The sequence below is a fragment of the Lycium ferocissimum genome, chromosome 11 (genome assembly GCF_029784015.1).
Source record: "Lycium ferocissimum isolate CSIRO_LF1 chromosome 11, AGI_CSIRO_Lferr_CH_V1, whole genome shotgun sequence".
NCBI classification, from domain to species: Eukaryota; Viridiplantae; Streptophyta; class Magnoliopsida; order Solanales; family Solanaceae; genus Lycium; species Lycium ferocissimum.
This window is the reverse complement of record NC_081352.1, coordinates 47,216,092-47,237,694: the sequence shown is the minus strand read 5'-3', so window position 1 is coordinate 47,237,694 and position 21,603 is coordinate 47,216,092. Positions and strand designations below refer to the sequence as shown.

The 21,603-nt window shown below is 36.5% G+C and overlaps 1 protein-coding gene and 1 long non-coding RNA gene across 2 annotated transcripts in view; one reads left to right on the top strand and one right to left on the bottom strand.

Moving 5' to 3' along the window:
- Positions 1–12,686, top strand: part of LOC132038422 (uncharacterized) — a 40,173-nt gene extending 27,487 nt beyond the window's left edge. The window contains exons 2-6 of the mRNA XM_059429093.1: positions 9,825–9,954; positions 10,778–10,947; positions 11,376–11,649; positions 11,769–11,938; positions 12,523–12,686. Of these exons, the coding sequence (XP_059285076.1) occupies positions 9,825–9,954; positions 10,778–10,947; positions 11,376–11,649; positions 11,769–11,938; positions 12,523–12,686 (908 nt within the window). The remainder of the gene's footprint in view (positions 1–9,824; positions 9,955–10,777; positions 10,948–11,375; positions 11,650–11,768; positions 11,939–12,522) is intronic.
- A 1,126-nt stretch (positions 12,687–13,812) lies between these two features.
- The window catches only part of LOC132035798 (uncharacterized), a 95,401-nt gene continuing 87,610 nt past the window's right edge, over positions 13,813–21,603 (bottom strand). Inside the window, exon 3 of the long non-coding RNA XR_009409434.1 lies at positions 13,813–13,906. This is a non-coding gene — a long non-coding RNA (uncharacterized LOC132035798). The remainder of the gene's footprint in view (positions 13,907–21,603) is intronic.

The window sequence follows — 21,603 nt, the reverse complement described above, 5'->3', positions numbered from 1 at the left end:
CTCATAACAAGATCCTCAGACTGCCTAATGATCCTTAAATAACTAAAATAAGATCAAAAATTACAAAATTTCTATGAAACAGTAACAAGTTCAAACAACACCAACATGATATACAAAATCTGAAAATATATGGCTAATGTAACGATGTCTAGAACTAAAATGAACATCACACCCATTTTCCATCTAATCTTAAGATCAAGCAACAGCAATATGAGTCAAGTATCTATCTAATCCTCAATATAACAAACTCACAATGTCTAGAGCCTATTTCAATAGTTTCAATACCACAAGTACATCAAGTAATAACAAATATGCACTTTAAACAATCAAAAGAACATAAACGCACATGAATAAGCTAAAAAATAAGATAAAATGAACTAGGGTAGGATATTACCATTTTGTAGGGCAACCTAAAGATCAAAATGGAGGAATTGGATCACTAATCTTCAACACTAGCACTCAAATCCTTTAAACAAATAGTTGTTCTTGATTTTTAGAGTATAATATAGTATTTTTTATAGTATGGTAATATATTGTAGTATTTATGTATTATAATGGTAGTATAAGTGTAATAACAGTAGAGTTTAAGGCAAATCAGTGTGAAGAACCAAAACCCTAGCCATCAAAATTGAAAAACTCCCCCCTCAAAATGTCATAACTCTATTCTATGTATAGCATTCAAATTGAACCCTAGGGACGAAAATGGAAAGTTCTAGGTCTCCTAAAAAAGAATTTCCCCCACAATTCCAAAATCTTATCATAAAATCAAATTCAAAACGGTAAAGGACAAAGAAAATTATAGCAAATTGTACTCAAACCCGTAATTCTCGCAAAAATAGTACTAGGAATAACAAAACAAAATCAAATTGTACATACCAGATGGCGAATCGTACGCCAACACACACAAAATAACAAAATCGTACCAATAACAAACAAATAGGACCATTAGAATCTCATCCAAGGCATACACGTAGCCAACATAGTACGAAGAGAGGGATCACAGGCTTCGAGCAATTCACCACATACCCCCTTTCGGGGTGGTGTGGTAGCACAAGATGGCTAAAGCCTTAATGGCTCGCCCATGGCATCCCACACCACAAAAAGGGTGGGGAAATACCCGAAACTGGCTAAAAAAAAAAGGAAATATGGTGGTTACATGGTGGTTAGCGATGGCGCCACCAAGGTTAAACCCTAGCCGCCATCGGTTGCTCTCAATGAGAAAGAGAGATAATATTTTAGGTTAAAAGATAAATGACGCGTTAAAAATAAATTGGAGGGGGGGGGGTGGGGGTAATATTAAAACTCCCCCCTACCCCCCCTCCAAATAAAAATAAACCCTTTTTAAAACAACATACTCCTTTTTAAAATAAAACACACACTTTTAAAATCGCGTATTAGTTAAAAACTCCCTTGTAAAATAATGTTTGACAATTTTTTTTTTATTTTTTCTATAATATGTAGTTTTAAAATATGAGCTTTAAAACAAGCCCAATATTGACATAGTTTCGACTAATATTTCAAATACGTAAAAAATGCGCTTAAATGAGACGTGTTTCATACGTCGCCTTTTAATTAGCGATTTTTGTTGCGTCCAAACGCACACGCAAGTATACGTAGTCGTATAAGTAATATAGTGATTTTAGAAATCGGATGTCGAACCCACAGGGAGTTATGATTAACCGTCAACTAAATTAAACTATCCAAATTATCTATACAAGAGATGAAATTCGAAGATTGTGATTACAAACTAATCAAGATAAAAGAGACAAATAATGAACTTCAACAAAGAAAGAGCGGGTTTTTATATTATCAATGAGACGAATGTTCCAGGGTTGCGGTTGGTTCACCAATCCTGTTGAGTTTTCGAACTATTTCCCTTTAATCCGAATTGTCGACGATTGCTAATTTACCGGATTATTAACTCTCGTAGTATTCTCCCGAACTACTACTTGCCTATTCAAAACAGTTCGCCGCCTATATTCCTATGGAATTGACTTGTTAAGAACACAATTCATTTATGGTTTTTAATTGAACGCGGCGCCTAGGTATATTCCTATCCTAGCCACAAATCCTAGCCCAACTGTAGGGATAATCAGATCATGCCCTGTTTAATTCTTCTCTAATCTAACAACATCTTTCCCAAGCATGTATATTAGATAGTCGATAGAACCTAACTGTTGGCCAAACAATCAAGCAATTATGAACAGAATTAAAGAAGCAATCAAACTCAACAACTCATATTAAGATAAGAAATAATCACCAAGCATCAATAATCATGGTTTACCACAACCCTAGAACGAGAAGTTTAGCTCCACATAGACATGGAGGAAAAGCAACAAATCATTCAAAGAAAATATACAAATAGTAATAAGGAGAAGAAAAGATAAAACTCAATAATCTCCGGCCTCCACGACAGCTCTTACTCTCTCTGGGTCAAAAGTTGACTATTCTAATGTAAAAACGGCTATTTATAAGCTAGGGCAAATATGAGATAAGTGGGCCCAATCCCGATCAACTTAGGAGAACTGACGCCTCTTGTGCTTTGGTCATGCGTTGCATGGCCATCGCATGACTATGTCTCGTGCATCTATCAGGCCGCACGCCCAATGCAACAGTCCGAGAATCGAAAGGGGTATTTTGTGCGGCTGGTGTGCGACGCACGGCCAATGCATGAGACCCTTCAAAGGGTCGTATTTTGCCTTCAAGTGTTGCAACCTCCTTCCGCTCACTCGTCCAACCCGCCCGCCTCGGGAATCGCCTTTTTTTTTTAATTGCTCGGATTATCCTTCATTGGTCCTTGTTGTACCCAAAAGACTTCAACGTGACCTTCTTTTCTTTTTCCTCTTCTTCAATTTTGCTCCAAATCTCTTCATCTTCACACTGTAGCTTTTCAACTTAAACCACCTAGATTCCACAATAAAGCACAAATTAGTCCCATATCACATAGTTAATAGATGTTAAGTGTATTTAATGCATTTAGCTCTAAAATACAGTATAAGTATGGGTAAAAGATGGCGGAAAAGTGTATAAATACACCTAACATCAATTTTCCCGAATTAGACGGAGCGGGATATTTGTCTTAATTATAAAACATGCTTGTAAAGTAAATAACTCGTCATATCTCGTAATCGTCGGTTTTCACTAAATAGTAATCCAAATGTCAATTTTGCAATTTTATCGGGATTTTTGAAATATTACTTATTTTAAAATTCTAAAAAATATCCTTTCTCCGTCTTTGGCTCGGGAATTTGTGAAAATTAAAATACGACTCTTAAGCGGTAAAAATTAGGTATCAACAATAAGCCCATTGTCTTTATCATGTTCATAGACCCACCTCGACATCACTTTGAAATTGTATCCTTTGCTTTGACGGAGGATTTATAAATTTTCATCAAGTTAGGTCGCACGACAACAGCGTACCCAATGAAATTTCATACCATATTGATGATAAAAATTACCTTCACCTTTAGGAGGACCATTTTGAGAACCCATAATGTTCTTCTTCTTATATTAACACAACGGTGATTAAAATTATTTTGTCCTTTGCCACGTCCACATTTATTCATTTAACTGCTTGTTTTCATTTAGACTTATTATGCACTGCTACCACATTCCTCTCATGGAATGGAGCATATCAAGTAGGACTGGCTTCACGATTTTACATCGAATACACATTATTTTGCCTTAGTCACCATTATATCATCAACATAGTTCATCGGGACTCAAACCCAATGTCTTATCCATGTAAGGCATGTCACGACATAATACGATGGGACTTGAATCCAACATCTTATCATCATAGTGCACCAGGACTCAAACCCAATGTCTTATCCTCTTGGTGCGATAGAACTAGAATCCGCCGTCTTACCCTCAACCAATGGCATAATAGGCGAAATGTAAATTATCAAATTGTGGTGATAAAGTAAATTGTCAAAATAGAAATAGCTCTACCACGAGGAATTCAGAAAGTCTGTACAAAATATGTTAGTAACACAGAACAAATATAAAGGAAGGCCAAAAGAGAAACAGACCTTGGAGTCTTGGTGAATTTTGTTCAAATATCTCATCGTCTTTTGTGAGGTTATAATATAAGAAAAGTAAACAGTATACTAACAACTTCATACATATTATCCTCGAATAACATATATCTAGAATTACTACAAGGTATAAAATTCGTGGCATCTTTTAATAGTCCAATCTTTAATATTCCAACGACAATCTCATGAGAAAATTACTCAAAATTGGACTATATTGAGTTTTCAGTTGCCTAATACTTTGAGCTTATGAACAAAAACATATGTTAACTTCACCAATCTGATTGTGAAAATCATTAAAAGCCTTTGTTATCACTTCTAATGATTATAGATGTAAACACTATTTGATAAGATAAAGTAACATCACCTTATGTATTCTGTAACGGCAGGTGGTTCCTTGCCTGAAAACTGGAAACTTTCTTTAGGGGGTCAAAAGCAAGAATGAGGTCCATAAACATGATATACTTTTAAAGGCTCCTATACAGTAACTAGGAGACCTTATACTATGTATACTAATACTTTAAAAGTATAGAGGCAAATTGTGTTAACTGAGACCTGCCATGGTTTCAGTTTCTTTTGAGCTGTAACGATCACTTTGGTAGTAAAATATTTCAGTTACCAAAAAAAAAAAAAAAAAAAAAAAAGGTACTAGTATGAACATAAAGTCATATCCAAATTGATAATGAAATTCCTTGGACATACAGAGAAGTGAGAGAAAATTAACTATATATATGATGAAATTATGATGCACATATTCTGGGAAGGAACTTTTACTGGTTATTCCTTCGTAACTTATTCATCTAACTTCGTTAATTTAGAAGAATAAATTGTTGACTGCAATTTCGTTCATGGTCTCAACTTTGGTCCAATTAGTAACTTATCCTTAGTCTAGTAGAGATGGATGGACACCGTGAGGCACTTACAACTTTAAGTAAGACAAAGTTCAAGAAATGAAAACAAACACCTTGTTTTAACATAGCGGTAACTAAATTATTTTCTTAACTAGCATACCATTGGATCATTATAGTTATAATCGTATTTGAAACATACCTGAGGATTGCATTAAAATTTGCAACATCACCTTTTATTCATGGTTGTATATACAAAGACCATGCTACGAAATTTGCTGTAACGTCAATTTGTGGTTGCCTTTGAAGGATGAAGATAATCATAACTTGAAAATGGTAGAAATTTGGCTAGAGTTTCGTGCTGATAATGTGTTGTAAAATCATTCTAAAAGAGTTAGTACAGTATATCAAAAGATGAAGCAAGAACAGTAAAGAGAGACAAGAGATGAGAGCTTTCTGATTCATCCAAGTATATTCAAGTCTATACAATATGAATTCATATGCCTCTATTCATATTGGTGCATAAAGACATATAAAACGGTACCTATAAATATGACATTCAACATATGAGAATGTGGGAAAGATCATGGGTGAAGTGGGAGACATTACATTAAACCTTTGAGATCATAGAGGAGGTGGGAATTTATTTCTAGAGTGGTGGACATCCACACTTATTATTTCACAACAAGTGACCATTATTTATTTATCTAAACATTGTTTGACGTATGGATGAAATTGATTTCAGTTTCATTATCATAATTATAATGTAAGATTCCTACTGATACTTATGGTTACTTGTTAGATTCATTACCGAAGTTAATTTAGTTTTCTAAAAGTAATTTGCAATATTGAATTGATCTTCTTATTTATTTGTATATCTTGAAATTTTAATTGTGAATTTAACTATTTTTTTTAAAAAAAAATAGAGGACAAATTAGATTATAGAGTTACAACATTATTGGTACTTTGCCCGTCCCAATTCACGTGACATTATATTTGACTAGATACAAAGTTTTTTAAAAAAAAATACTTGATACTTGTGATTTAAAACGTATACATATTTGTATGACTATCAATCACCTTATTAAGAATAAAATGAAAAGATTGAAGTTAAAATTATTTCTACATATCAAAAAGTGAAATTTTTTTCTGGGGCAATTTTTTTTTTTTTTTTTTTTTGGGTGTAAAAGTATATTTGAGGATCGATATTTTATTCATGTTACAATTGTAACTAGATTTTTAAATGGGAGAGTAATAGGTAAAAAAAAAAATAGAGAAGTTAAAAAGGAAAGGAGAAAAGCAAATGTAACTTGCCAAAAAAATAAAGTAGAATGTATTCTAAGAGTAAAAGAAGGTGCAACATAAATAAACACTAAATAAGCGATAAAAATTCATGAAAAAAAAAAACATAAAAAAATACTATATTTTGGCTGATTTTACTGTTCAAGAATTGGAGTTTAAGATAGATAAAAAAAATAAATGATATCATTTGACATTGAAAATTTAGAAACTTTGGTATATGCAGAAGCAAAGATTCTTGTAATGTTAATTTTTAATAATCATGACAAAGTATTTAAATTGAGTTCATGCAACCTAATATTTAAATTGAAATAAAGAAATTTGGCTTTAATATTAATAATAATAAGAGTTGTCAAAACATAAATGAATTATACTGAAATTAAAATTGTTGGCCCTGTGCGCAGCACGAGCGTTCCTTCATCTAGTTTTTTTCTTTTTACTTTACTATATTAGAAATGGGAGTTGGGGAGGCCGAACAAGGGGATCAACAAGGGTACTACGGTAATTCCTTGATTTACAAATGGTTATGTTGGTCTTTTGGCTTTCATGTTGCTTAGTGCCCAATGTTACAAATGATTTGAGTCTAAAGACTCAAATCAGATAACACATGCTAGAAGAATTGCGTTCGTGTCACAAAATAAGGACTTCTCTCCCGATTCTTCCTTCAATTCATCTGACCTTTTCTCTGCGTTGCCGAAGTCCCAATTTCTTTCTCTTTGCCCAGCCCTGGAATTCTTTATTTATTATTCCCTTATAGTAATATTAGAACCCACGCGATGCGTCATGAATAAAAAAAAAATCAATAATAGCAACTCTGTATCTTGCTTTTATAAAAATTAAATTATTTTACCTATATTTTATATTTTTCAAATCGAGAAAGTATATTAATTGATAACAAATAGGAACTGACTTGTCTACATACCCTATCATAATATTATAAAATATTTCACTTCACAATATTTTATACAATTTTTAATTAAACATGAATTATAATTTGATTTCATACATGAAACATTTTATTATATTTTAAAGTTTAATATATTGCTTGAAAATTTGTCATTGTTAAATATTTTATGATATTTTCGCTCTCTTGTAGTATTAATGTAAAATTTTGATTTGTAATTTTAATTATTGAATTTACCTACGTCAGAGTTTCAATTTTATATTTTAAATTGTTGTATAGAATTCTTTCATTATTCATTTTGTATTTTATTTTAGCTTTATCTCGTACTTTTTCCATCTCAATTTCTGTGACAGTCTTTTCCTTTTAATCAATACTCAAAAAGTAACATCTTTGTATGGGCATGATGTTAACACTTATTACATTTTCAGTGGGTATGTTGTTTTTGTATTTTATCAATTATATTTTTTCATTTAATATTAAACGTCTCTCTATTTTTTCCTTGTTTTCCTATACCCCTTTAAATGTATGTTTGGGGTATTTAATTTACAATGTTTCTTTGTAAGGTTCTACTACCAGGAAAAAAGAAAGAACAAATAGATGCTCTAATGCCATCAAAAAATAGCTTCGGATCTAACCTGTGTGACGTATTTCTATGTCAGTTTCTACTTGAAAGGATTCCGCATGCATGTTTGCCCATGTTGGAAAACACAAGTTCTTGAAGTAACTTCACAAAGATATTAAGAACAATGAAAAATTCCTTTCTTAGGTGCAAAAGGAAAAAGATTAAGAACAACGAACAGATCCATAAGATAGGAAATATTTCATTTTTTGCAAAACTGACAGAGGGGAGTTAACAGACGTGGCAAGGGCTTTGGGTTAGTTAATTTTTATTTGGCCTTTTTTTAATTTTTTTTTTATCCTTTTTGTTTTTATTTTTCTTTTTAAAAATGAAAATCATGTGGCTTTTTATTATGGTGATTACACTTTAGCTATTTTCAAATAGCCAATTTTTATTTTAATTTCGTTTTTTGTTGTAATTACACATTGATTTTTAAATTCTGATTTTTTATTTTTTTTAATTAATTTCAATTTTTGTGGTAATGACACTTGTCATCCTATCATGCTTTTGCCTTTCTTATTCTATATAAATTTTTTTGTCACTCTTTATTCTTTTCTGGCTCTACTTCTGAGATTTGATCTATGCTTTTGGAGGTAATTAGTTCTATTTTTTGTTTGATTTTCTTAGATATTTTGTTGTGCAGTTGTGGTGTGATTCTCTTCCCCAAAACCCAAGCAAAGCAAAGTATATGTCCTAAATCCTCCTTCAAATGCTAATGAAGCAAACTATGAATTATCTCAGCCATAGGGTATATAAAGGAGACTTGGCATGCATCCAAGATGCCTCTACAAAGTCCAAAGCGCACGGCAAAATTCAGAACCCATTAGAACAACAAAGTGAAACTGCTCTACAAAAGTATTAGTAAAACTGCTAGGGTTTTGCGTAACGTTTTTCTCCTCAGCACCATTAACATGGGATCGATTGCTTTCGAAGATGGAGGTGTAGTCTCTACATGCATATTTATTCTATTTCGCTTCCAATTAGTGTGTGTTAAAAAACATTTTTTAATTTTTTAGGTTGGTCAAAAGTTTTTTTTCTAATTAAACAAGTTAGCAAACAGGCTTCACAAGTCATATTTCAAATTATCTCCTCCACACCTACCCAACGCTCACAACCCTGAAAATATCTTTTAGGAAAACATTTTCCTTCATAGCAAACACAGCCTTAGTAGGTGTTTGGCCATGCAAACCAAATATTTTTCACTTTGTTTGGAATTTTGAAGTTGGAGTTGAAGATGGAGTTGTGTTTGGTTATAGTTTTTGTGAAAAATATTTGGTTGTTTGAATGTATTAGAAATTAAAAAAGTGAAACCATGGTTTTCGGTGTTTTCCAAATTTGAAATTTTTATCGCCAAATACTGATTTTCAAATAAAGTAATTTTTTTTTTTATGGCCAAACGGGTCTAGTATTCGAATGTGTGTTAATAAGCATAATATGTTTCTTTCTTTTGGTTTGTGTATAGATATTTGTTTGTGTCTCTATATAGACTGTTATTGCGTGTTTGAAGTCCATGTTAGCCCCTTTTTTTGCTAGAAACGAGTAATAGTACCGACGTTGAATGATATATCTATTTTAAAGAATTCATACACAATTTGTCATATTTCGCTCTAGAAAGAGCATGTTTGATGTTAGTGTGTGCAAGTACCTTTGCGTCTATTTGTCAAACAAGGCTCTGATCGGGGCATCTGTATTTTATATGGGTACTTTTGATGGACATTTTTTTTTCTTGTGGTTTTCCTTGCTTACTCTGTATATTTATACTCTTCTTATTTATAATTGTGTAACGGAACTATAACATTACTTGACTAGTCCTAGTTTGTTAAATTGTGTAATTGTCTTATTTAAGCTTTTGGTGAGGGTACACAATTTCCTTTTTCATATTATATTAGTGGAAATATATATGAATATTTGGGTGGTGGTGAGATTTGAACTCAGAACCTTTTGCTTATCTAAAAATTTTAGTTGTTAGACAGAACACTTTTATTTATTGAAGTATTTTGTCTAGCTACCACAGTTATTACATGGAACTAACACTTACTTGACTAGTTTTACCCTTAATTTTTTAGAAAGAATAATTGCAATAAAGTTTATCCTTTTTGTTTGATGTGCAATATGGACAGAAGTTACAGTGGAAGTTAGAGCGGCTTCACCAGCTCACTATTTGTTGAAAATTGAGTCTTTCTCCCTACTTTCAGAGAGTGGCGTTGAAAAGTTTGAATCAAATGAATTCGAGACTGGTGGTTATAAATGGTAAGACCCGTATGTCAATCCTCGCCAATGCACTATTAAGCTCTTAAATTATATTTTTCATTGAACATTTTATGAAGTATCTTCCTTTTTCCTTTTCCCACTAGAAAATGTCATTTCTCTTCATGCTTAGGAACCAGATATAATGGTAATGAAAAGTGCTGCGCTATGATACGAAATGACAATTTGGGAGATGGTAGATTCCTATTAAGTTTAAAATATAAAAATACAGAATAAGTGGATTAATATTGATGCATTTGGGAAAGTTCAACTTGATTTAAATTAGTCTATCTACTTGTTTAGTTTGAAACAGGAAAGCAACTGTTAACTTTAGCTAAATCAGCTTAATTCCTTTTATACTAAACGCTCATGTGCCTATAATATGCCATCCCCTTTAACCAACTAACCGACTATCTAATTAAAGGCATTCAAGATATTTCAATAGGAAGCTAATTAAAAATGTGTGCACTAGGCTGGTTATTCACTCATATTTTTTGCTAGTGTTGAACTTTGCATGCAGTGAGACATTGTGGTTTTTGTCACAAATGACAGATTTCTCTCACTTTAGTTCTGTGCAGAAATTAACGTTAATATACTCGGACTACTTTCTTGAATCATGTCATTCACCCTATTTATGTCATCTGCATGGCTAGTCAGATTATGTTACTATAAATAGGACAAATTGTGACCAGTTATATATTAGTACTTAGTTAAGGAATTATGAACTTTTTTAGCATAAAGAATCGACACAGTGGATCATTTTTATCGAAGTCTGTCCTAAATGATCTGAATTATATTGTTGAATGGATTTCTGGACTTGATACAGGAAAATGATCATTTATCCTGATGGAAAGGGAAGCGATAATGGAAGTGAACATGTTTCAGTTTACTTGGCCCTTTCGGGGACAAGTTCCCTGCCTGCTGGTTGGGAGGTCAATGCTATATATACCTTTTTTCTGTTCAATCAACTCTGTGACAATTATCTTTCAGTGCGAGGTACAATATTAGTGTGTTAGACCATCTTATGTTCTTTCTTAGCATATATATTTCTCTCTAGTGTATTTCATCTAAGCTTGTTAGTTATACGGTTATGATTTAGGCTGAGTTGATATATAATACTCCCTCTGTTTCAATTTATATGAACTTATTTCCTTATTAGTCCATGCAAAAAAGAATGACCTCTTTCTATATTTGGAAATAATTTACCTTTATGCAATACTTTATAGCCACACAAAATATATATGACTTATTTAACACCACAAGTTTAAAAGTCTTCTCTACTTTCTTAAACTCTGTGCCCAGTCAAATGGGTTCACATAAATTGAAACGGAGGGAGTACAAAACAGAGTAGAAACAGAGTAACTTCAAGTTTATTTACTTTTCAATGATTGGCTCAACTGTGATGCTACAATGCCTTGATTTAGGAAATATGCGGCGCTTTCACTCTATCAAGTCCTTGTGGGGATTTCCCAAATTTGTGTGTCACAAAACATTCAAAGAGGCCTCAAGCGGATACCTTGTTGACGACAAATGTGTGTTTGGAGCAGAAATATTCGTCATCCAAAGGCAGGCAATCGGTGAATGTTTGTCCATGGTAAAATCTAATGACTCATTTACGCGTGAATGGAAGATCTGTAGTTTCTCCAAGCTTGGCGAAGTTTGGTATTCTGAACAATTTACTGTGGGAGATTACAAATGGTACTGACTTCATCTCCTTGGCGCATAATTGTTTGTCGTGTATATTGTTTTTTTTCCACTGTACCATCAATCATTTGAATTTATTTGTTTCTGAATTCTTGTGTTAATTTCTTGTGTAGGCAGCTCATATTATATCCAAAAGGCAATGCAAAAAATAAGGGAAGTAGCATCTCAATATACTTACAATTTGTTGATGCTGAGGACTTTGATCACCGTCAAAAAGTGAAGGCAAAGTGCAGCATTTGCCTCAAGGATCAGATAGATGGAGAATACAATAAGCTATCATCTTGTAAGGCTATTTTGTTACCCAGTTCACTTGAGTTGTTCTTCGCATGGAACTTTTTTAAATATCTGAAATCATTTGTTTCTATTTGTGTCAGTAGCAATCTTTCATATCAATTTCTTGCAAGATGCATGCCACTATAATTTAATAGCTCGTTTTCTTTTCCAAAATATTAAATTCCTTTTTGCATGTCTAATACTCCCTCCGCCCCACAATAAGTGTCATGTTAGCCAATTTTTTTTGTTCCATAATAAGTGTCACCTTAGGAAATCAATGCATATATTGACAAGTTTTTTCCTACTTTACCCTTAGACAAAAACTGACAAATTTATGTATTTAAGACAAAAAGCACATAGAAACTTAGTATTGTTGGATTCCCAAAGTTAAAAGACTTACTTTTCATGCATGCTCTAATCAAAAGGGAAAATAATTTACTTTTATTATATAAGGGTAGTTTAGTAAACATTACATTACATTATTGATTTCTTAATATGTGTGTTTTTGGCTAAGGTGACACTTATTATGGGACGGAAGGAGTAGTTTCTATTTTTTTTTAATTTTTTTTTTTTTTTTTTTTTGGCTTTTTGCAGATTGGAATTGGTTTTCAACTACTGTAAAGTCTTGGGGTTATCCAAAGTTTTTGCCGTTAACTGAGTTGCATGATCGGAACAAAGGTTATCTTTTGAATGATTGTATTGTGATGGAGGTTGTGGTGGAAGTTGTGTTTAAGCATACCATAAAGAGCTTATCTTGACTTGATTTACAGTTTATTAGTAGCTTGGGCGTCTCTCCACACAGTAATTATTGTCCCGGGGGAATAAATACTTACCCGCACACCCACCCAATTATTTTGGCTTTAGTTAACTATAAACTAAAGTAAGAATGCATATTACTTGGTCATGGTTAAGTGATAAATGTTGTATATGAAGACACTTGTCTTGCACTCATATAGTTGGATGTAAATACTTGGTGCAGTAAGTTTTGCCCTTCTTCCCCGGCCCCTCTTATGTTATTGGGGTTGTCAATTGCCCATTTTATATCCAACTGCAGTTAGCTTGTATTATCCGGTGAATCCCTACACTACAAGAAAGTATAGAAATCGCAACGAAGTTTTTTATATTTGGCAATAACTTAGTTTTATTGTTGGCAAATGATTTTTTTGTTGCCAAAGAATTTAATTTTGTTGTCATAGTATTGATTATTGTTGCGAAAAGTACTTTTGACAAAAAAAAAAAAGTTGTTGCACGTTGTTGCAATAACAGCCGTTGGGAAAAGTTCATGCAACAAAATATATTTTTTTGTTGCCAAAAATACTTTTTGCAACAATAATCAATCTATAGCAACAAAAAAAATTTTATTGCCAAATATATAGTTTTTCTTGTAGTGCTAGTTTTCCCCTTCTATCAGATGTACAAATCGTTTGGCTAAAATTTGTCTCAATTATGTGTGTGAAATGTTCACCAATACTTTACTTACATTATATCTCTAATTATTTTGTTCAGAGATATTGAAGATTAAGTATGAGAAGCTGTTTGGTAACGTCTAAACTTAATGAGTTAGTTGTTTCATAAAAGTAAACACATAGTTTGCATAATAACAACTTGCTGTATATCCAAAATTGGCTTTGCAGTTTGACAGTAAAATATGATCTAAACTAGTCCCACTAAACCGTCTGGACTGTCGAAGCAGCTTAATTACAGAATGTATCACAATCTTCTCCATCGAATGTTGTTGTATGCATTTACTTTACTGGTGAGAATTGAGATTTGCTTTGAATTAGTATTATTCCACAACATCACCTTTTGATTGTCACTTTTTTTAGGTTGTGCGGTTGTGCTGCCCAAGCTATGTTATTTTTAATAGAAATACAGCTGGCTATTTTGTTACGAGCCACAAATCGGACAGAAAGGATCCAATCAGGTTGGGCAGCCACTACCAAGAAGAAATGGATTTAGAGACTGACTAAAACCATAGCTAAATGTCACATCCTTTAGTCAGTAATTAAGCGCACGTGCGGCACTTGACAACTTGCTCATGTTCTTGCACAACTTACCCACGATCTTGCTATGCCAAGTCAGCCTATACTACTATACTTAAGATCGATAAGAGAATGGTAATTAAGAAAGATGAGAAATTTGCTAAAGAAAGCTTTGTATTAGAGAGAACTTGAATTGTTTTGCTTGATGGTTTTTACAAATGGATGCCCCTCTATTTATACTACTCACCTAGGGACTAGTGTGCAAATAATAATTAATGTGTAAATCCCTGCATATTTACAAAGAAGTCCCTTCTCTAGAATTATCCACTAGGCTATAATATTCTAAGGTCTTCTTAAGAAATCTTCTAACAAGTCCATAAAAATCTAGAGCATTTCCATAAGAATCTCCATAGCTCTAGAGTTATACAACACATGCTAGACTTTTTTCCATGTAAGCATCCATATGGCAAAAATAGTTCCAAATGGCACCTGGGTGGCATGATGACGCGGCGGGTCATCACACTCTCCCCCACTTGATGTTGCGACGACCGCGGCGCATTGCTGCAACATAAACTCTCGAATTTTGTCCTTAAATTGCCACAAGTCTTCATAACGCTCCCATATGGCCTCCTTTGGTGATTTACTCTTCCAGTGGATGAGGAACATGGCGGTGGCTTTCTGCCCTTGTCTTCGCCTGGCCTGGTAATCAAAGACAACCTCAATCTCCCGATCATGAGAGACGGTGATGGTAATCAGCGCCTGACTCGACTGACCTTGGCTGGGATCATCCTTGTCTTCATGGTATGGCTTGAGCACGCTAGCATGGAAGACGGGATGAATCTTAAGATGAGGCGGTAACTCTAACTTATATGAGATCTTGCCCACCTTGGCAACGATCCTAAACGGCCCCTCATACTTCCGTACCAAGTTCTGGTGCACGTCCCGTAGTGTCTTAAACTGCCTCAAATTAAACTTTATCAAAACCATGTCCCCAACCTTATAATTTGTGGGACGACGCTTGCAGTCGGCAAACATCTTCATCTTCTTTGCTGCCGAACCCCTTGGCCATATAGTAAGCCCCCAAACTCTTCCCCTCTAACGCTGCCGGTAATGAATATGGAGTTAGTGGTTGTTGGCCTGTGCCTAGCTCAAATGGTGTCTGGCCCGTGGACTCACTCCATTGCAAGTTATAGGAGAACTGGGCTGGGTCCAAGAGCCTTGCCCAATCCTTCTGATATGGACTCACATAATGCCTCAAATAGCACTCCAATAAGGCATTGACCCGTTCTGTTTGTCCATCCATCTACGGGTGGAAACTAGTGGAAAAGTGCAGCTCCGTGCCAAGTATATCGAACAATTCCCTCCAAAATTTCCCAGTGAAACGGGGGTCTCGATAAGTGATGATATGATTTGGTAAGTCTAAATATTTCACCAAGTTCTTGAAGAATAGCTTGGCGGCTTCCTTAGCTGTACATCCCGGTGAAGCGGGCATGAAAGTGGCATACTTCGAAAATCTATCCACGATCACCATAACAGTGCTATAACCGTCCGACTTTGGTAGACTGGTGATGAAGTCCATAGTCACGCTCTTCCATGGACGCTCCGCTATTAGTAGTGGCTCTAGAAGTCCTTCGGGCTGCCTTTGCTCAATGTTAGCACACAAGACAAGTCTGCACATAACACTCTATGTCCTCTCGCATTCGCGACCAATAGTAGACCGACTTAACCAAGGCTCTAGTGCGACGTTGACCTGGGTGACCGGCCCACAAGGTTTCGTGGCTCTCTTTCATAAGACGCCGCTTAATAGCTCCAAAATTAGGCACGTAGACCCTCCGACCTATGGTGCAATAGACCATCTTTCACCTAAAAGTGCCTCGTCTTCCCTTGAGTGGCTAACTCCATAAGCTGCTTAGCTGTGGGATCATGTTGCATGCATTCCTTTATAGCCTCTTGAATGTCCCAACTTGTTGAAGTGATGGCAGTAAGCTCGGCCTTTCTACTCAAGGCATCGGCTACAACATTATCGTTCCCCGGCTTATACTCCATAACATAGTCGAACTCAGCTAAGAAATCTTGCCACCTAGCCTGTTTCGGTGTAAGCTTCTTCTGTGTTTGAAAGTATAGCTAGTGGCTACGTCAGTTTTGACCACAAACTTCGACACCAGCAAATAATGTCTCCATGTGCGAAGACAATGCATAATGGCAGTCATTTCCTTCTCTTACACCGTGTAACGCCACTCTATATCATTCAACTTGCGGCTCTTGAACGCTGTGGGCTGCTATCTTGCATCAGGACACCCCCACTGGTAAATTCAAATGCATCTGTATGCACTTCGAACATTTTGCTAAAGTCAAGCAGCGCTAGAACTGGATCCTCTGTCACGGCTGCCTTAAGGTCTTTAAACGCCTTTTGACAGTGCTCCATCCAACCCTACGATTTGTTCCCTCTTAACAACTCGATCAAGGGTGCCATCTTACCTGAATAGCCACTGAGTAGTAGTTAATAAGGCCAAGGAAGGATCTCAACTCGGTTACCTTTGTAGGTGCCTCCCACTCTTGGATAGCCCGTACCTTAGCCTCATCTATGCATAGCTCACCATTGCTAATGACATGGGCCAATAAGTGCACCTTTGATTTTGCAAGCTCGCACTTTTCCCTTTTAATGTATAGCTCGTTCTCTCGCAAGACTTGGAAAATCTTTCGTAAGTATTGCACGTGCTCCCCTAAGGTGTTGTTGTAGATGATTATATCATCCAAGTAGACTACCACGAACTGATCCATATAGGGATGAAATATCTTATTCACGAGAGTGCAAAATGTAGCGGTTGCGTTGGTTAAGCCGAAAGGCATCACCAACCACTGGAAGGCTCCGTACCTCGTTACATATGTTGTCTTTAGTTCGTCCCCTTCTGCAATCCAAATCTGGTAGTGACCCTTTCATCCACCTTGATAAAGTACTTAGCTTGTCCAAGTCTATCAAATAAGTTGGCAATAAGCGGGATCAGGTACTTGTTCTTCACTGTGACTTTATTAAGTGTCCGATAGTCTATACATAAGCTCAATGATCCATCTTTATTCTTTTGAAACAACACCGGTGCACCAAAGGGCGCCTTCGATGGGTGAATGTGGGCGCATCGAGTAACTCCTTTAGTTGTTTCCTAAGCTCCTCCAACTCAGGTAGTGCCATACGATAAGGGGCGAATGCGGATGGCTTAGCCCTTAGCTCCAACTCAATCTTGTGATCCACCTCACGTCTAGGAGGCAAGTGCTTAGGTAGCTCGTCGGGCATGACATCTTTATTCTCCTCAGCAACTTCCCTATGCAAGGCAACAATGTCTCGTGGGGACCCTTGTATTCCTCTAAACTTGCAATGGTTGCCATGAATGTCGGCTCCCCTTTCTTAAGCCCTTTGATTAGCTGCATAGCTGAAAGTTGTGTTTGGCCATGTGCATGAGGCATAGTCACTGTAGGCACTATGCATGCTCCTTCTCGCTCCAAGACCAATAGACGTTGAAGGTAGGGGTCGATCATAGCATGGAAATGCTTAAAGAACTCTTGCCCTAGAACAATGTCAAAGATATCCATAGTAATGGCGGTAAAATTTGTCGTACCTCTCCAACCATCCAATTTGACACCAACGCCATTAGCTATACCACGATCATTTTTCGGCTTAACATTCACGGTCTTAACGCGGGCGTTAAGTGGAGCGAGCTTCAACTCTAGTCTCCCTGCTGTGTTCTCAGTCACAAAATTATGAGTAGCCCCAGTGTCTATCAGTGCACGAGCGAGCTTGTTGTTGATGGTGAGATCCACGTATTGATTTTTATTCTAGTCGGGTTGGATAGGTTGCTTCTTGACAGCGCCACATATGTTTATCATACCTAACTGTGCGGTTCCGAACTCTCCCTTTGCTTCTGCTCCCTTCATTCACGGACCATTGCCGTGCGGCCCTTCACATATGTAGCATCATTTTTTCTCGATTTGTGCCTTCTTCTCAGCATAGCCTCGATGACCACTTGACTTCTTGCCGTTGAACTTGTTGACATTTTGAGTCTTAGAGTATTGTTGTGGAGACTCCTTGCTCTTGTCGCGATTTCCCCCACATTTGGCATTACCATCCCTTGACTCATTACCTTTGTTTTTGTAGCGTTTGTCATGCCTGAAATCCATCAAAGACTCAGCCTCCACTATGGCTTGGTCTATATCCCTGACTTACTGGCGTTGCGATCTTGCTTAGCCCAGTTCTGCAACCCGTCCATGAAGTGAAATAACAAGTCATCACTAGTAAGGTTGAGAATTTGAATAATAAGGGTGGTGAACTCCTTGACATAGTCGCGAATGCTCCCTGTTTGCTTCAACTCTCTAAGTTTGTGCCTTGCCTCGTACAAGATATTATTTGGGAGGAACTACCGCTTGAACTCATTCTTGAATTGATCCCATGTACTGACTGCGCATAGACTTCTATCAAAGATCGGTGACCTTTCTTCTCCACCATAACATGGTAGTCTATGGCAGTCTCTGATAGGTACAACACAGCGGAGTTGATCCTGGCCTTATCGTCTCTTACTTTTTCATACTTGAAATAGTTCTCCAAGTGCCAAAGAAAGTTCTCCACTTCCTATGCATCACGAACCCTATTGAACATTGGTGGCTTGGGAGCCTCGATATTAGCTTCCTCATTGCAACAACATTATTGGCTACCTCGATCACACCAAAGATCGACCTGCTCTTCAAGTGCCACTATCTTTGCCTTCATGGCATTGATAGTACTTAACGCCTCCATGAGTCTGCACTCTAAGGTAGTGATGGTTTGCTTTACCTCAATCTCAGCCTACGTACGCCCCTCAAAGTCATTTCGAATGCTTTCAATCTCTTCAAGAGCGTGCCCCTTAAGAATGCTAAGGGTGCCCTCCACCTTCCCCAGACGTTGGACAAAGATGTCAATGGCGTCCATCCCCATATTAACCTTTATAACCCACTCTTTACCGAGCGAGACGTCCTCGGACAGGACTTCTATGTCCTCCTCGCTCGCCTCAGTGGTAGATAGTTCTTGGGATGTAAGCCCTTCGTTTGGCACAATCTCTAGCTGCACCTCTTGGCTCTTGTTGGCGGTATTTTTGTCACACCCCAACCTTGGGAGTGTGGCCGGCACTGTGCACCCGGGCAGACAACGAACCAACCGTGGTATCTAAACTCTGTAACGTGAATCATAGGCCGACGAGGCCGCTGAATAACAATAGTAAGAAGTATATCATAACAACCTGCAAGCGTAAAAAGGCCAACAATACATATATGCATAACTAGGGCCAACAAGGCCACAACCAAGAAAGACAACTAGTCGGAAGGCCGACAAGGCCAAACACAATACCTGTACACTGACTGATAATCTGTAAGCCTCTAAGAGCACTAATATGCATCAACTGGTCGGGACAGTAGCCCCGACGTATCCATAGCCATATGTGGAAATGATATAATTTAATGCTTATACCAAAATATTAATGCATTTATCTCCACTACATTCCACATGTAACCAACTACACCCATAATTATTTTTTTTTGGTCTCAATTTACTTAAACATGGATCATTTTTAACACACTTCATATACTCATTATCATAATTATGCGGTAGAACTCTAATCCATAGCCTGTTGATACATACACCAAATATTATTCTCAATCACCGTGGTCACACTTGTTAAGTCCTAAATAATTTTAGGACCCTAAACTTTTATCCACCCATCTCTTTATTTGCATACTTGAATACGACCAAAATTCCTCCGGGCTCAGGTAAATTTACTCATGTTGGACGGTCCAATTTTCTAGTCCAAAAATACGGGGTACTATAGCTTGGAACATATTTCATTCAAATAAATGTTGAACTTCGATGAAACTTATTTTATCCGATTTATTTAACTTCTAATCTTTTCAATACATTTGTACCATCACTCTAACCACCTATAAGCTTTCCGAGGGATAACACAAAACTTCCGTTACTAATGTCATTTAACCCAGACGCTTTCCAACGCATGAAAACACGGGATGTAACATGCTTCCCCCCTTTAGAACAATCATCCTCGAATGTTAAACTAGTCCTGTATAAGTATACTGGTGTCACGACCCGCCTAAAGGGCCGTGATGGGTACCCGGAGCTGGCTACCGAACACCATACATCATGCTATTATTGTCTTAACCTGTATACATATATGCTCCATAAAACATGTACACATATCCACATATATAAGCCCTCGCGGTAGCAAAAGAATAATATACAGAATATACATCAAGAGTCACATAACCTCTGCTACCCACATACGAGTATCTACGAGCCTCTAACTGAAACTCTGAGGTCATGAATATGGGATAGGACCCATCATATCCAAATATATACACAAAAGAATATATCAGAGACGGCACCTCCAGTCTATGGAAGTGCTCCGGTCAAGAAATGATGCGACTCCTAGGAAGGCAGTCGTCGTCTCCTGTCTACTGTGGGCATGAGCACAAAGATCCAAAGGAAAAGGATGTCGGTACGAACAATGTGCGAGTATGTAAGGCATGCATCATAAAGTAACAGGAGAACAAGAAGATAAAATAAAGATGAAGATAAATCGTGATCGTTGCCTCTTAAGCGAGCCATGCATGCATACGCGTAAATATCATATCATGTATTGTCATTGAACGTGCTCATCCATATATCATTATATATCAATATATTGTCGAGTGGAATGTACGGCCCGATCCATCACCCATATATGCTCGCGTTCGGCATCCCACGTCCGGATGATATCATAATACGCTTGACGATCAAAGGCTATCGCCTATAGCGCCTCACCTTTCCCCATGTCCCCTATATACATATATATCATATATACATATAATATACGTAGCATGCGTGAGAGCCCAAATAAAAGTACGCTCTCTCGGAGTGACGTAAGGTCGTAAACCTCCGAGTACATTATGACATCATCATCATCATTAGGTCATGTCTGGGTGATCCATGACATAAACTGAGGCCATATGTTATATAGCTCACTCAGACACAAGCTGAGGCCATATACTTTATAGCCTGGGGCCATATGTTATATAGCTCACTCAGACACAAGCTGAGGCCATATGCTTTATATCCCACTCAGTCACGTCATGGAACCATTTAGAATTTTAGGCTTGAAAATCTTTCGAATTGGAGTCATCATAAGACTCTTCAAAAACTATAGACTTCTGGCATTTCTAGGAGTAAAATATGATGAATGACATGTATGGAATCAAAATATAGGGATCATGCCTTTGAGAGGGAAAGGGGATAGCCTTACATCCCTTGGTATCTCCTTAACGATGTCAACTAAAAGCTTTCCTTCCGACTTACGATTCTACATACAAAGGGGTTCGCACGAAGGTTAGATTGTTGAAGGCATACTTAAGCTTAAACTAAAGCGGATAAGGCTAACGAAAATTACAAAGATTTCGTTTGTTTCATAACTTTTCCTCATACAACAAAACAGCTCCCAAACAATACAACGACATCCATAATATCATAATACGCAAATTCCCTCAAGTTAAACATTATTCAATCTCTAAACTCATTTCCGGAATCCTCCATAACCATAACTATAATACGACTTCACGTATATCATTCACATAATATTCCCTAGACATCGTTAATACCATTTATACTAAAATTATACTTATATCATAT